This window comes from Lissotriton helveticus, chromosome 7 (genome assembly GCF_964261635.1).
Source record: "Lissotriton helveticus chromosome 7, aLisHel1.1, whole genome shotgun sequence".
In the NCBI taxonomy this organism is placed as follows: Eukaryota; Metazoa; Chordata; class Amphibia; order Caudata; family Salamandridae; genus Lissotriton; species Lissotriton helveticus.
This window is the reverse complement of record NC_136068.1, coordinates 984,617,141-984,635,112: the sequence shown is the minus strand read 5'-3', so window position 1 is coordinate 984,635,112 and position 17,972 is coordinate 984,617,141. Positions and strand designations below refer to the sequence as shown.

General features: G+C 46.6%; 1 protein-coding gene across 1 annotated transcript in view; it reads right to left on the bottom strand.

The window, feature by feature from the left end:
- GPX3 (glutathione peroxidase 3) overlaps nt 1-17,972 on the bottom strand; it is a 114,511-nt gene that overhangs the window by 6,525 nt on the left and 90,014 nt on the right. The window contains exons 3-4 of the mRNA XM_078653614.1: nt 17,555-17,672; nt 3,817-3,916 (exon numbers count right to left, since the gene is read on the bottom strand). Coding sequence (XP_078509740.1) covers nt 3,817-3,916; nt 17,555-17,672 — 218 coding nt within the window. The remainder of the gene's footprint in view (nt 1-3,816; nt 3,917-17,554; nt 17,673-17,972) is intronic.

Genomic DNA, 17,972 nt, shown 5'->3' with positions numbered 1-17,972 from the left:
GGTATACAAGTCACCTGGACCTCCTAGGTGGACCCTTCCGTATCTTCTTACAAATGCGGTTGTATGCCGATGTGTAAGATGTGCTGACCTCACCCCACCTGGCTGCGGCTCAGGAAAGAAATGAAGCACCGCTCTCTCCGTCGGTACTTCAAACCGGCATCTGTGCCGTCTGGTTTCATTGGTTGTCTTAACCAGCTTGGTTATTTTAGTTTTAATCCTTTCATTGTATACTTCTAAATGACATTCAATAAAGTACTAAGGGGCAGATTTACAAGCCCCTTGCGTCTCTTTTACGCCGCCGTTGCGGGGCGCAAAAGATGCGCCTTGCTGCGGGGTATTTACAATTTGACGCATCTGGGAGATGCATCACGTAAAGCCCTGCGCCAGAAGTAGGCGTTCCTACGCAGGGGGAAGGGGCCGTTCCGGTGCAGGAACGCCTCCTAAAAGTGACTCAGTGAAATCTACAAGATTTCACTCAGTCACTTTTGAGCCCATGCTGCGTCTAAACCCTGTGCCTGCTTGAAGCAGGCGTAAGGATTGACACAGCATTGTAAAAATAGGGCCCCCCAGAGCATTTCTGGAGCTGCGTTACGCTTGCAACGCAACTCCAGCAATGCGCCGCTTTTACAGCTCAGATGCATGATGCAACTGTGCCGTTTTTGCCCCATGGTGCGCTGCATTGTAAATGCGGCGCATCCATGGTGGCGGGGGCATGGCGCACAATAACTGGCGCATCCCTGCTGGTAAGCAGGGATGCGCCAGTTATTGTAAATCTGCCCCAAAGTGGTGTACAACAGCTATCGCCCATATCGTGTCTTCTTTTCAAGCTCCACATGCGTCCATTGGTACTGCTTCTAGAGCAGTACCGGGTAGCTTCCAGATGTACGCCAATGGTACTCATATTCACTTCCACCCAGAAAACAGCCCAGCAAACCTGGCCGACATGTCCTCTTCTACAGAGCATGCATTTTTCTGGATTAAAAGTTTCCATGTGCCTGGACTGCGCGATATTAGCAGCCTTCATCTCCAAAACACAAGACTCTGCCTCAGCAGCATTCACTGCCATTCGAGTGGCCCTTCAGTGTGGGAGAAGATCAGAAGTCAGGATTCTGAACTTTCCTCTTTCAATCAAGTAAATGAAGTGTTAATTATTCTGCAACTCTTTTTTTTTTTTTTTTAATATAATCCTTCCACTATACCAAGGTGGCAACAGGTTTGAGCCGAGAAGGGGGAAGAGAGAGAGAGAGCCATTGTAAAGGCTTGCTTAGGGCACAGTAATCATGGTTTACACTGAGCTTCCAAACTTAGGCAGGTGTCAAGGACCAGAATGTGTCACAGCCTGTGGCAATGTGTCCATATAAAACCAACCTTGAAACACCTCACTGTCCGCTAGATGGGGCAAGAATAAAGTTCAAAGTTCTATGCTTTATGCATCAGTCTTACTGGGCAGACGTAACCAATATATCTGTTGCGAATGGCCACCATCTATCTCTCTGCCCAACAGAAACGACCTGTATACAACAATAGCAAACCTTATCTCTCAATGAACCATTAAGTGCAAGAAGTCTGCAAAGAGCACTCTGCAACTAGTGAAGGTGTGTCATTAATCGATCCAAGAGAGCCAGCTGTATTTAGCATCTTGTAGTAGGGAAATCTTTCCTCTGCTCCTTTGTGCCATTTCCTCCATTGCTAAAGCACAGCTCCTATTCTACCTGGGTGACATCAGTTAATGGGATGGGAAATGAGCTTGCAAGCCTCAGTGGCAGAGTTAAAGCCCTCTTTTGGCATCATCACCCTTAGAAAAGGGCCATGCTGAGGCTGCAAAAACCCCAACCGCACATGCCCTGCTCTAAGAAAGCCTGGGGAATAGAAGGTGGAAGTGACTATAAAATATGTAACATTATCACCTGACGGCACAATGTTTATTGATGTCTCCCCTTGCTATGAGAGGCTATGGTGGATGCGGGCATGGCTGGAGGAGGGACTGGCCTGCTGCTGGGCCAGACCTTCTGGCCCTACCCTTGGGGTGCCCACAGATGGACAGTTCATTGGTGTGTCTCCCTGTCGATCTCTGGAGCAGGGAAGGTGTCTTGGAGTTCCATGGTTGCATTCACTTGTAAATAAGAGATTATGATATATTGCATAAAGATGTGTTATTTAAGGAACCATAAATGCAACAACAAAGACTTCTGTTGGGTGTCTAAGACTGCCCAGATTTCGACGAGGTCTACCAAAGTTCTGTCATAAAGAAATCTGCAAAGAAATGATGTGCGAAGTTTAATATGATTGGAGTTTGCATTTGAAGTAAAGAAAGCTACAGCCTACAACAAATACCAACAAACTTCTGGCCTGTCTTTTGTATTGTATGTGCTTGGCAATTGATAGGATGTTATCTACGGGGTACACAACTGAGCGTACTATACAAGCAGATTTGTTGGATTCCAGGTACCAAAGACTGTGGAACCCCCTGCATGAATCCTCAGCACACAACCACATTCATGAAAACGAAACTGTTCAAGCATGCATTCAATGAAACTCCTCAGTGATGGCAGATTGTTGGTCTGAGTAGATCCAGCGTTTAACTCTCTCGCTCTCTCTGTATTGTAATTAGCACTCAGGTGTAACCTAGACAAGCACACACTGCTGTAGAAAACTCTCAGGGACTTATTTACTAGCCAGTTGCGACACTAGTGTGTCACGCTGAGTTATGCACCGGTCGCGCAGCCTGCTGCGTGATATTTACAAGCGCACGTAAAGCCACCCTGCGTGGAATTACGTGTTTTTGGAAAAATCGGCAATTTTCACGTAACACTTTGTGTGCTAGGGGAATGATAGGGGTGTTACTGTGGGTGTTCCTACGCAACACTCCTGTCCACTGATGCATTTCCAGATTTATGAGCAATCATAAACCTGGAAATGTGTCAGAAGGCAATACCACCTTAGGGGTGGCGTAGCGAGGTTCACCGAGGAGAATTTTTTTCATTTCTCCTCCGGTTTTTCCTCTTTCAATGCATGCTGCATTCTACAGCATGAATTGGAAGAGAAATAACCTCAAATTATTGTTTTTGTGCAAGAAGGTGCGCCTTCCTGCACAAAAACAATGTCCCCACGACGCAGGCGTCCTTGCACAATGGTGCAAGGGTGCTTGTGCTGGCGCATGGCAGCATTTTATGCATCAGCCCAGGGGAAAGCACATAGATGTGACATGTTGTTGTAAATATGTTGCATCCCCGTGCTTTGAAACTAACGCAGCGTGGCGCAGCAAAATGACTTGCAGCACCATGTTGCGATAGTGTCTCGTAAATAGGGACCTGAAAATATAAATAAACTTCCTCTGTAACTTCCATGTTGTTTCGCTTCTTTGGTGTGATGGTGGGCGTGAGTGGCGAGAAACCTCTTCTATCCCCTATTTGTCCAGTAGTTGATCCCCGCCTTAAATCGTGTGACCTTGGGCAACAGTGGGAGGAGTTAACAGAGGCAGAGAGAGGAGTATGGTCCCAGGGCGGCCTGATAGTTGCCACACAACTGGAAGCCGCTGTTGCCTCCTCCTCGGCTGGCTGTTGCGCTAGAGGCACGTGAGTCCATATACACTTTTGGCACGGACCATGGCAGCCGCCTCGGATTCTCTTACTATCACCGGCAAAAAAGCCCCTCATCTATCCAATCATAAGATATTGCTAAACACAGCGTCCCTTCCTAAGGTCAGCGCTCCCTCCACAGGTCAGCGCCCAGTGAGACTGCACCGGTCGCACTCCCCTAAAGCCGGCCCTGCCCCTGGCTGCTGGGTACACAGGCCCCTGTGTGAACTTAACTCACCTTCAGGAAGGTGAACATCTTCTGCTCCTTCATCCCGTTGACATCTCCCTTTTCAAAAAGCTGGAAATTGGGGACGAACCCTCCTCCGGGCCGCACGTACCTGCAAAGGAAGCAGAGGAACAATGCCAGACTGCGAGCAGACACCAGAAGAGGCCTTGAACCCACAAACACTTTCACACGCATGCAAAACAACCTCACACACAATGATATGCGGTACAAATAAAGGAATGTCCAGGTCTGGCACAAACATATTAAGCATCTTAATTCATTGCAACACACCAGGAAGCACGGACACGCGTATAAACACACACACACAGCATGAATTGCGCACTCACGCGAGCTGTAATTCATTCATAAACACAAAGAACCGCAGGCAGTTCTGTGCTTGGGTTAGGAAACAGGGCCTCCTGGAACAACAGTCAATCTCCGGCCGTTTGAGCTAAATATGTGTTTCTCCTGCCGCTGCAGGCCTCCACCAGCCTCTCCCGTGATAATCACCCGGCAAGGGTGCTGCAGGGGAGGGAGGAACCGGGCACGGCTGGGGTGGAGCTGAAAGGGAGGTGGCAAGAAGTACCGCGGCGTCCTGGGTGGCTCTGGCACCGAGCACGCTATACAAGCCGCCATCACGTTACTGCTATCTTTTTCTCCTCTCTTCCCTGCTTTGCTTCCTGTGATTTCAAAATCCACCCCGTACTTCCTGTTCACCCTCAAAAGACCAAGGAGGCAGACAGGACTCCTAAATAAACAAGCTCAGGCAATGCCAAATGGTCTAACCTTATCAGGGATGTCATTTTAAAAAAAAAATTATCTAATCTATGCAACATTCAGAACAATGGCGAAAACATAAAAATAGCAGCCGGGTAACAAGGCCAAAAACTTCTGGTTTGCTTTGATTTTCAAGTTACTTTTCCCCCTCAGTTCACAGTAGTAGAGACAGAGAGCAGAAATAAAGATATTTCTCTTTGGTACGCCTCACCTGAGAAGGCGTTTCTTTTTGGTGCGTTCCCATGTTGTGATGACCGGACACTAGGACCCTGTGGGTCACAGGGCGGTGACCAGGTCACCGGACTACTTCCTGTGGACGGACAGGAAAGGGCATTGTACACCAGGACGAGGACGAGGGCGGACGTGCCCAGACAGACAGACGATATATCCAAATAAAGAGGTACCTCTGCACATGATCTGTGTCCTGTGTGATTCCTGTGCGTGGCGCATCGCAGAACACGACATCTGGCGACGAAGGACGACGGACTGCATGCTGTGCATCGTGATTTGAACATCGTGATTTGAACCAGGAGCCCACCCTGGATTACGTCGTGGTCAAAAAGGAAGAGGGAAGAGTGAAGCGCCATCCAGGAGAAAGCAGCGACGTGGGAGCCCACCCCGACCGCCGCAAACGAAGAAGAAACGAGCCCGGTAAGCGCCAGCCAAAGAGCGCGAGTTTCAAGATATAAAAGAAAAGCCAGCGCGAGCTCTCGCGAGAATCTCGGCGGCCATATTGGGGCCAGGCGCGAGGGCCAATAGGGACGAAGAACATGTGCGGCGGCCATTTTGAAGTCAGGCTGCATCGCGATTGGCCGCTAAGTCTCGCGAGAAGACGGCGGCCATCTTAGAATCAGGCTGTACAAGCCAATCGGAACAGAGAAAAAGCACGGCGGCCATCTTAAAGTCAGGCAAAGGGCGAAAAACAGTGGAAAGTGCTGATAGAAGAGAAGAAAAGGCACAAAGAAGGATAAATACCGACGACAAGTGGGCCTAAGAGCAACATCAAAAGAAAAGGGGCATATAAAAGGACAAAAAGCAAGAAAAAGAAGGAAAGTAAGAAAAAGGCCCAAACAAGCACAAGCAAAGGCAAAAGAGGCAAAATAAGAAAATAAGGGTTGAACAAGCAGCAATAGAGCGGAGAACAGGAAAGAACAAGAGAAATGTCCGAAACAAAGCAAAGCGCACAATTCCGCAGACCAGTGCCTTTCACTGTATCGGAACCACAAGTGGGCATCCGATGGGAGAAATGGCTCATAAAATTTGAACGATACATGAAGGCGACTGATGTGGTGGACGGAAAAAAACTGGATCTATTCCTAAACTATGTGGGGGATGAGGTGGATGACCTCCTCATAACACTGCCACAGAGTGAATTAGAGACCTATGAGAAGTTAAAACAATGTCTAACGGCCAAGTTTGACCCCCAAAGAAATGTCGACTTTGAGAGATATTCCTTTCACATGGCATATCAGCAACCAGAAGAGTCAATGGATGATTTCGCAACAAGGCTGAGAAAGCTAGTAGCACATTGCGAATTTGAAAAATATGACAATGAACAGGCACTTCGCCTCAAACTGATAGAAGGCTGCCGAGACACGGAATTTCGCACCAGACTACTAAAAGAACCGATCACCCTAGAAAAGATTTTAGATCTAGCAAGGGCCGAAGCAAGAGCAATGATACAAGCGAAACAGATGGACCGAAAGGGAGAGCAAATACATAGACTGTCAGATGCAGGCAAGAAAGGGAACTGGAAGGGAGGACACAAGGAACAAGCGGCGAAAAAACCAAGGGGCATATTACCAACAACTAGCGATAATTTTTGTCTCTAACTTGTTTAGAGACAAAAATTATCGCCGCACATCGGCGATTTTTATCGCAGATAAACCTTGCTATTAGCAAGGTTTATCGCAAATGCGATAAAAAACGGCCGCAATGCATGAATATCGCTGAAAAGTCAGCGATATTCATGCATTATCGAGCAAATGCTCTTAGCCATGTTATCCACCTCCCATTGGATAACATGGTGAAGAACTGCTCAGGGCAGGTGTTAGCTTTTGGAGATATTCGCACTTAGCGCGAATATCTCCAAAACTTGGTAATAGGAGATAGCGATGTTAGCGACTGTTTCCAGTCGCTAACATCTTGGCACGCCCACTTTGCATGTCATTAGTGATAAATATCACTGACATGCAAAGCGGGGCCCAAGATGGTCGCTATCTCCTATTAGCTGTCACTAACTGGTGTTAGCGACAGCTTGGTAATAGGGAGATAATTTTATCTCCGCTTTCTTGGCTTTTAAAGCCAAAAAGCGGAGATAAACCCCCTTGATAATATGCCCCCAAGTTCCCAATGCTACAGGTGCGGGCTAGAATTCCCTCACAAAGGACCATGCCCAGCATTCGGTCAAACATGCAAGAAATGCAACAGAAGCAACCATTTCGCTACCATGTGCCAAGGTGGGCACTTTAAAAATGAACGTGGCAGGCCCGGAAGGCCAAGAGCAGCATCAACAAGACATGTACGGCACATGGACGCGACGGAGAGGAGCTCGTCTGGAGAGTCAGGAGGAGAAGAGGAAGAGGAAGAAACAACAAGAAAAGTAGAACGCCTATACCTCATGACCACAGATGGAGGGCAGGAAGAGGAACACATCAGGCTAATAGACAGGAAGTCAATAAAGAAGACGGACTGGGTGACCATTGAAGTAGGGCCCCACCAAACTGAATTTGTACTGGACAGCGGAGCCACGTGCAACATCATGTGTGCCACAGAATAGGACAAGATGAAGAGGAAGCCACCGCTACAACCATCAAGCGTAAGAGTATTTACGTGGGGTGCACAAAATCCCGTCACGAACATGGGAAAATTCACGGACACCATGACGCACAAGGGCAAGACTGTCACAGAAGAAATACACGTGTTACGAGGAGACATTCCCGCACCGTGTCTATTAAGCAATGTAACAGCAAAAGTAATGGGCCTACTGAAAATGACGTACCACATGTCGGAAAAGGAGAGCATACTACAGGAGTTCCCAAACCTGACGGAAGGACTAGGAAAGCTGAAAGGAAGACTAATAACGCTGCACATAAATGAAGCTGTCAGGCCAGTCGCACAACACCACCGAAGGGTACCAATACATCTACAACCTCAGGTGGAGGAAGAAATAAAGGCCCTATTAGCGCAGGACATCATTGAGCCAGCAGAAGGGCCAACGCCATGGGTGTCCCCAATAGTGGCTGTACCAAAAAAGGACACCACACAGATAAGAATCTGTGTGGATATGAGAATACCAAACACAGCCATCGAAAGAGAACGTCATCCAGGACCACATCTGGACGACATGATAAGTTGCCTGACAGGAATGAGAACATTTTCCAAACTAGACCTGTGCAAGGGATACCATCAATTGGAGCTGGACGAACAGTCCAGGTACATAACGACGTTCTCAACGCACCTAGGATTGTTTCGCTACAAAAGGCTGAGTTTTGGAATATCTTCAGCAGCAGAAATATTTCAAGAAACGATCAGGCAGATAATAAGACCGATAAAGAACAGTCTCAACTACAGCGATGACATTCTGGTCTTTGGGAAGTCAGATGGAGAACACGACACGGCACTAAGGGAAGTGTGCTCACGGCTAGTAGAGGTGGGCCTGACAGTAAATGAAAAAAAATGTGAACTGGGAAGGGAAGAATTAGTATTCTTCGGACACATATTCTCCCGGAAAGGAATGAGGCCAGACCGGAGCAAGATAGACACGCTTGAGAAAACGAGTGAACCAAAAGACGTCGCTGAAGTGCGATCCTTTCTTGGCCTTGCCAGCTACTGCGCGAGGTATATAAAAGACTTCGCGACGGTGAGCACACCATTGAGAGAACTAACAAAACAAGGACACACATTTGAATGGACCACAGAGTGCACAAAGGCGTTTGAAGAAATAAGAGCGTCAGTAACGGCAGTAGACCACTTGGCATATTTTGACCCGAACTTATGCACTGAACTAACAGTAGACGCCAGCCCGGTAGGTCTGGGCGCAATACTAGCACAACACAAACCTGGAAAAGATTCACCTCGACAGATAGTAGCCTACGGAAGCAAGAGTCTGTCGGATGTCGAGAAAGCATACTCCCAGCCAGAGAAGGAGAGCTTGGCAGTAGTATGGGCATGCGAGCACTACCACATGTTCATATATGGAAAACCGTTCACAATAGTGACGGACCACCAAGCACTAGTGACCATATATGGCAACCCAAATGCGAAAATACCACCAAGAATAGAGAGGTGGGGAATAAGGCTGATGGACTATAATTTCAAAATAGTACACAAACCAGGCAAAGACCAAAACCCGGCTGACTATATGTCGCGGCACCCGCTCCCGCATCAAAAAGGTGGTACCACAATGGCAGAAGAATATCTGAACTTCATTGTGAAACAAAACACTCCAGCGTCAATAACAAGTGAAGAATTGGAGCGAGAGACAAAAAGAGACCCAACAATGAAGGCAGTAGGAACGATAGTGAGGCTACAAAGATGGAGACATATCAATAGCAACACTGTCACAGAAGAAGGGGTCGACAAAGAAGAACTGCTGGCGTTCAAAAAGATTGGCGAAGAGCTGTCTGAGACAGAGAACGGAGTCATGATGAGAGGTCCAAGGATTGTAATACCACATCGGCTGCGAAAGAGGACCGTTAAGATAGCTCATGAGTCACATAGAGGAATGGTAGCGGCAAAGAAGATGTTGAGAGAAAGAGTGTGGTTCCCAGGACTAGACAGTATGGTGGAGGACGAAGTGTCACAATGCCACATCTGTCAAGTAACAGGGTCGTCTAGTAAGCCCACACCGTTGAAGATGTCGGAACTGCCTTTGGCAGTATGGACGGAACTAGCAGCAGACTTCTATGGGCCACTAGAGACTGGAAAGTACTTGCTGGTAGTGATTGACGAATTTTCAAGATTTCCACTAGTGAGGGAAGTGTCATCGACATCGGCAAGTGCCACCCTACCTGTGTTAGATGACATATTTGCTGCCTGGGGCTCACCACAAACACTGAAAACAGACAATGGGCCTCCATTCTCAGGAGAAGAATTCTGCAGGTTCATGGACTACCTGGGAATCAAACACAGGAAAATAACTCCTCTGTGGCCACAAGCCAACGGAATGGCAGAACGGTTTATGGGGACCATCAAAAGAGCAATTCAGCGAGCAAAGTTGACACAGATCTCAATTGGACAAGCGCTCTGTCAAGTGCTACGAGACTACAGGAACACCCCTCACAGCACCACGGGCAGATGTCCAGCAGAACTGGTGTTAGGAAGAGCAAGCAGGACAAGGCTACCACAAACAGAGGCCAGAACAGACACCAACAGAAGAGAGATTGCCGAAAGAGACAACCAAGAGAAAAAGAAAATGAAAGAATATGCTGACAGAAAGAGAAATGCAGCTGAGCACAAGCTAAAGGAAGGAGATTTAGTAATAGTGAAACAAACACAGCAAAGGAAATCTGACAGCCCTTTTTCAAAAGATCCTCTAGTAGTGACTGGAGTAAAAGGGTCAATGGTGACTGCGGTCTCAGATCATCGGAAAATAACAAGAAACAGCTCACACTTCAAGGAGTTCAAGATGGAAGAAGGGGAAAGAGCAATAACAACACCGGAAGGGGAAGAAAGAGAGCAAGGAACAAGCGGAGAGATGAAAACACACAAAGAAGAAGGCGGAGAACAAGAACAGAGCGGAGAACAAAGACCAAGAAGAGAGTGCAAAAAGACAGAGACTGATAGAAGAAATGTAGAGACTCTCTCTCTCTCTCTCTCTCTCTCTCTCTCTCTCTCTCTCCCTCTCTCTCTCTTTCATAGTGTGGACAGCAGACCAGGAATTTGTGCATGTAGAAAAGACTTTGTTGTGACAGGGGGGGGGGATGTGATGACCGGACACTAGGACCCTGTGGGTCACAGGGTGGTGACCAGGTCACCGGACTACTTCCTGTGGACGGACAGGAAAGGGCATTGTACACCAGGACGAGGACGAGGGCGGACGTGCCCAGACAGACAGACGATATATCCAAATATAGAGGTACCTCTGCACATGATCTGTGTCCTGTGTGATTCCTGTGCGTGGCGCATCGCAGAACACGACACATGTGTACCAGTTTTGGTAAATGTGGGAATGCATCAAAAACCTCGGGAGTTGCGTGGGAAGAACCACGCAATCGAACGCCGTCCCACGTCAGAGTAACCCAACACACCGATTTGCGCTGTGTTGTCCTACTCTAGATTTATGAAGCAACTCAGAGCCACACAAAGTGGCCTTGCGTGGCTTCGTAAGTCACATGTAAGGTTTGTGTTCCTGTTGCACCATGTTGTGTGATGCAAGAGCGACGCAAACTGGCTCATAAATAGCTCCCAGAGATCCTGTAGATCTCTCAGTAAGGACAGACCCATCCCAATTGTGTCATCCTCGCTTCCCTCCTTTTGCCCTCACACTTTTCTTAGTACAGTTTGTTCCATTGCATGACGGCTCTGCAGCCTAATATATCAGTGAGAACGCTAAATATAGCAAACTATTTTTATATCCCGGAACTCTGGGTTCAACGTGCATCGTAATGTCCTTCTGTTTCCCACTGTGCTGAGCTGATCACCAGGTCTGATACCACCTCTCAAGCCACCCTGCACCTGGGACTCCTAGTCCCGTTCCTGTGGCACTTCATATGAGCGCTTGGAGAAAATGGGCCAAGTCTCACACAATGACTCCTGTGCTGCCACGAACATTCTAATCATCGGAGCACTGAGTGCAGCACATGGAAATGGTTATTGAGTGGTGTGAAGGGGAGGGTGAGGTCTAACATGGTTAGGGCGTCTGTGCACAGCCGGCCATTGCAGCCAATGGTGAACACTGACGCATTGCAGGTTCAACCTCAGACAGGGCTTTAAGTGGGGGGAAAAAACCTGGGGGTGCTCGAAAAGGGGCGTGGCACATCTCTTAAAGGGGTGTGGCTTAACCAAGTAGGGGCGTGGGCGAAATCAAGATAACTAGCATTGTGTGCTTAAGAAAATCATGATGTCGCATCCAGCAAAGGATAATAAAATAGGCAAAAAAGTATATTTATTAAGTATAAGCCATAAAATACCAAACACTTTAAAAAACATTTGCTATTTCCAAACTTAGAATTTAAAAACCATCTTCACTAAAGGATGTGTTGTTAAATTCTGAGTACAGGCAGAGGCACCACTAGGGCTAAATTTCAGGGGGGCTAAGAAAAAATTTCGGTGGGGGGCTGAATCTTTAAGCAATAGTCAGAGTGGAGCTGCAGGGGCTCTTAGAAGGGGTGAGACAACAACAATTCTTCATTAATATGCAAATGGTCTTTTAAAGACCTGTGAAGTGCTCGGGTCCGGCTGTGTGTGTGCCCGGGAAGCATCTCATCCCGGCGGCTGAGACGCACGACGGGGGAGGGGGGCTGAAGCCCTTTGAGTCCAATGGGTATTGCACACCTGAGTTCAGGGATACCAGATTTCATATGTCTATCTTGCCGTTATGGGACGATATGCAGGTAAACATGTCACACAGCATTCCCCATGTTATCCCATGGGCAAGATAGCCTTTCAATAGTGAAAAAACGAAATTGGCAGTTTCTTACTATCAAGACATGTTACCCACACTAGTAACACCAAACAAAAACCAGGACGTCTGCTCACCTTACCTTTGAGGCCCGAAAATAGAGCCCCCTAGAGCCCCCTTTCGAGGCCCTCAAAAAACAAAAAGGGGGGGCTCAGCCCCCCACAGACCCCCCCCCCCCCCCCACACTTAAAGCCCTGACCTCAGACCAGCGAGGATCTGGAAATGATCTGCTGGCTCTTTGTCTTCTCTCTACATTTCTCTTTCTTTGGCTTCTTTGTTACCTCCGTACTCACTCTATGGATCCTCCCTAACCATACTGTTTGATCTCGACATAAACCCTAATCGTCCTCTGCGGTCTGTTCTTCGCGTTTGCTGCCTGCGCCTGGTCCTTCATGTACTTCTTACCTTGCTTGACACTTTTGTTATGGGATCAGCTTCCTTTCCCTTCAGGAACTGATCCTAATCTGTTGACATCAAAGGCGCACATGTTGTCCCTGTGTTATCAGACCTAGCTTTGGCTGTTATTAAAATACTGTACATCACCGGTAATTATGCAGTTTGGATAAAGGTACTATATTAAGGCAATTAAATAAATAAATAATGCCATGATCATGGGATGAGGGAGTTTCCACGAGTGGACGTTAGTCAATGTTTTCATTGTGCCGCTGACTGAAATGACGGTGAACTTCAAATATTTAATTTTGGTAGCAACCAATGAGGAGTGGTCCTTAAGAAGCCAACGGTGGCCCTGATCATGGAGTGGGCCACAAGTCTGAGAGAAGAGTGGGCCCGGAGTCTGCAGTCTCGACATGTGGCACAAGGTTTCATCTACAAGTTCGGATGATTCCATATTTTGCGGCATGATCTTTTACATGAAGCTCACTCACTGTTCAGCTTACCACGGTGACATTGCGCTGGCAAATTTTTGGAGGCACCAATGCTTTGAGACAGTGTTAACAAAGACTTTCAAGTGATATTTGGCTTTGACAATATGAAAGAAGAAATAGAAGCATTTGACTCAAAAGTAATTTTTTCGTAAATAATTACATTTCCTTTATTTGATATTTTATGTTGAGCCTATAATAGAGGCTTTCTTCGTGTTACCTCATAGCTCTAGCTGTTGCTTCAATGTTCTAACCTCTGTATGCCATGCAGCCAGCCAGATGTCTTTGTAGGAAGTTTTTGCTTAGAGGGAGAGCATGCGTTCATCTATAGGGGTGAAATATTTCACAAGCTCTTTAAAAAGAGAAAAAGATAACCACATGGGGTACAAGCTATCAATGAAGGCAAACTTCAAGGTGAGTCTGAAAATCACTGTAGCTTTATCCCTGGTAAAAAAAATGTCTGACGGGCCAATTTTGGATTCAACTTGAAAGGGAACAGGCTATACAACAAGAAAGGCATGTTAGGAGTAGAACCCACCACTGGTTCCAAAATGCGAGGAGTGATTATGGATAGGAATGCACGAGGCATTCAATTTACTACCATAAACCTGCATCAGCAGTTCTATTTCTTGTGACTAGTGGGCGAACAGGTCAAAAATACAATCAGACCAGGCAAATACCTGACAAAAGTGTAAAAACTGCATAGAATAACACAATTCTAAACACATCTCTCAAGGTCAGAAGACTCTAATCATGTTTTGAAAAACAAGTTGAAAAGTCTTCAAGGAACCCTCTTGGGGCAGACAAAAGCCCCATATTTGGAATCTTTAATGGATCCCATAGCCTTTAACAAGGATTATATATTTATAGGTTAGAGAATATAGGGCTGGAAGCCAAAGCATCATTTCTACTCATTATGTCTAATGTTAGCACCAGAGTTCTCTCGGATTATTTTCTTCTGTGTGCCCCAACAGTATGTGTACAGGTGACCTCTTCTCGGCTGTGTGTGCAGTGTAGAGCACTGAGGAACCACTGTGCCAGTAATGATGGTGAATGAGCCTTCAGATCTGAGGGTGCTGGAGGTGGAGACTCAGATAAGAGGCCCCGCCAAGATGAAGATTGCTATCAAAGCTGGTCTTAAAAGAGACTCGAGCCCGTCCTCTCCCGTTTCCAGCGTGGATCCAGTTAAACAATTTAGACCATTAATTGGGTAAATGATCTTAGTGTGGAAAAGTTCTTGTTTCCTCTGTCTCAGATATGTGCAGGTTTGCTGCACCTTTACGTCTAAGCCAGTGCCAGCTTCACGCAACCCTGTCAATACTCAAGCACACATGTACAAAGCGACAACGGAAATTAAGGGGCAAGCCCACAAACCGCACACGCATCCAAACACACACAGAAGCACTATAGGGAAGGTAGCAGGACTCACACACATAAGGGAAAGCAGTCAGCAGCAGTGCTAACTTACCTCACACACAGACGCAGGCGTGAGAATACCAAGATTTCCTCACACACAGACGCAGGTGTGAGAATACCAATTTTCCCTCACACATAGACACAGGTGCGAGAATACCAAACTTACCACACACAGATGCAGGCGCAAGAATACCAAGCTTACCTCGCACACAGACGCAGGTGTGAGAATACCAATCTTATTTCACACACAGACACAGGTGCGAGAATACCAAACTTACCTCACACACAGACACGGGCGTGAGAAGACCAAGCTTACCTTACATACAGACGCAGGTGCAAGAATACCAAGCTTACCTCACACACAGACGCAGGCGTGAGAATACCAAGCTTTCCTGACACACAGACACAGGTGTAAGAATGCCAAATTTACCTCACACACAGACGCATGCACAAGAATACCAAGCTTACCTCACACATGGATGCAGGAGTGAGAATGCCAAGCTTTCCTCACACACAGACGTAGGCGTGAGAATACCAAGCTTACCTCACATACAGACGCAGGCGCAAGAATACCAAGCTTACCTCACACACGGATGCAGGTGTGAGAATACCAATCTTTCCTCACACACAGACGCAGGTGTGAGACTACCAAGCTTACCTCACATACAGACACAGGTGCGAGAATACCAAGCTTACCTCACACACAGATGCAGGCGTGAGAATACCAAGTTTACATCACATAGGGCCAGATGTAGGTCATCCTAATTTACCGATTCCAAAATACCGAATTTTACCGATTCGGTATTTTAGAATCGGTAAATGCTATGTAGGAAAAAATTCGGTAAGTATTACCGAATCGGTATGATTCGGTATTTACCGAATCGGTATTTACCGATTCGGTAATTCCATTCATTCCTATGGGCCTGGAGGCCCATAGGAATGAATGGGATTTACCGAATCGGTAAATACCGATTCGGTAATGGGGGAACACATTCAAGGGTGGCAGGGTGTCACATTGACACCCTGTTGCACCCCTGAATCGTGCATGTGTGCACATGTGGCACACATACATGCCCTAAGGGCATGTAGTATGTCTGCCACATGGCACTTTTGGAAATGCACAAAAATGCTTTTCCAAAGGTTTTCGATATTTACCACCAACTTTTAGTTGGTGGTAAATACCGAATCCTTAACTGTGCAATGCACTCATTTGAGTGCTCCCTACATTGCAGATTTGGTAATTTACCGATTCCTTAAAGGAATCGGTAACTTACCGATTCCTTAAAATACCGATTCGGTATATTACCAAATCTGTAAATTGGCCACCTACATCTCAAACGCCTAATACAGGTCGTTAACGGCCGAAATTCAGTAGTTTCGTCCGTTACCGACTGGTATTAGACTACCTACATCTGGCCCATAGAGACGCAGGTGCAAGAATACCAAGCTTACCTCACACACGGATGCAGGCGTGAAAATACCAATCTTTCCTCACACACAGACGCAGGTGTGAGAATACCAATTTTCCCCAACACACAGACACAATTTAGACCATTAATTGGGCAAATGATCTTAGTGTGAAAAAGTTCTTGTTTCCTCTGTCTCAGATATGTGCAGGTTTGCTGCACCTTTACGTCTAAGCCAGTGCCAGCTTCACACAACAACGTCAATGCTCAAGCACACGTGTACAGAGCGACAATGGAAACTAAGGGGCAAGCCCACAAACCGCACACGCATCCAAACACACACAGAAGCACTATAGGGAAGGTAGCAGGACTCTCACACATAAGGGAAAGCAGTCAGCAGCAGTGCAAGCTTACCTCACACACAGACACAGGTGCGAGAACACCAAGCTTACCTCACACACAGATGCAGGCGTGAGAATACCAAGCTTTCCTCACACTTGCAAAATATGGGTGCCTCAAGGCCGTGAGCGGCCTAAGCGCCACTCACACATAGTGAAGTTACTCCTTAGGTAACAGCAGATTAAGCTTCAATCTTTTTTACATGCATAAATACACACACACGGTTGCAAGGCACTGCCAGTGCACAGGATTTACTTGCACAAGCCAATTTTTTTTTTTATTGTTTTTGCTGAAACCTGTCTGCAGAAGCTCTTGCACATTGTGGTGCAAAACGTGCATCCATTGACCGTATGTAGCATGCGCTACACACGAGTCAATGGTCTTATGTATACGGATTTGCACACGTGTCTGCAGTGAACAGACTGGAGTGCTCAAAGGTGTGCATAGATCGTTTTAAATATCACTTTGTGTAGAATTTTCTTGCAGAATCTCCACCAAGTACACTTCATTGTGAAGGTGTATATTGGCAGGCACATCGCCTTATGCACACATCCATTAACAAGCAAAGAAAGACAACCTGTCTATATGCACCTTGCGACTGTCTCCCGTGTGCTTGTCTTTATTACGCTGCATTGAGATTGCTGCGCAGTTAATTTTCCAGATGCATTTTAAAGTACGTAATTCTATGTACCCTGTGTGACATGTAGCGCAGTTATTACCTCACAGATTGTACTGAACGTTTCCTTGAACATTTATCTTTACTGTTCTGGGATTCACATATTTCTAAAGGTGCAGAGCTTAATGTCCCAATAATGTTTTGATGAACTTCTATGTAGTGCTATGACTAACTTTTTCCTGGTCTCTGTTGAGGGGGATGGTGTCTGCACCACATATTAATGTAGCTGTATTTATTGCTCTAGTTGCAATTAAGTAACTGTAATGTTGATTTCAATTTCATTACTTTCAAGTAAATAGAAGGAAAAAACCTTTTGAATAGCAAACCATGCTCACATGGAGGCAGGGCTGCTGCATCAAGTGGTCATGCAATTAGCCTAAAGGTTTATCTTTAGAGATGCAAACGAGAAGTAATGTGATGGGACAAGGCCTTAGCTACAGTCTTTGTTCTTCCTCCAACCACATCCACTCAAACTCCACATTCAGGTGTCCCAGCCATTTGTAGAGCGGTTATACTGATGCCACCCTCACCGCCCCACCCCCGACAGACACTGACGTGCCCTACTTACTTGAGCCCGCGGAGGATCTCGTCGTTGCTTCCGGGTTCTTGCATCCCAAACTGGTTGCAAGGAAAGCCCAGGATGACAAGGCCGTAGGGTCCCAGTTCTTCGTTTAGTGCATTCAGTTCTGTAAAAGAGAGCATGGCAGACTACTGACTGCATTCTTATTTCCAAGAGGGACTCAAACCCATCATTCTCTGCCCCAATGAAACATCAGACGTTTGATGAGCTGAGGAGAGCCTATTACACAGGGTAACATTATGAGAATGATTTAACAGAGTATTGCAGAGCTCTGGGGGCAGGCAAATCCGATCAGATGCAGCATAAAACCCAAACCCTCTGTGAGCAGTGGCTCCAGTTTCCATATACTGCATCCCCAGTGATATACTAGGTGCACCGCAACCTTATTTACGAGGCCCTAGTAGCA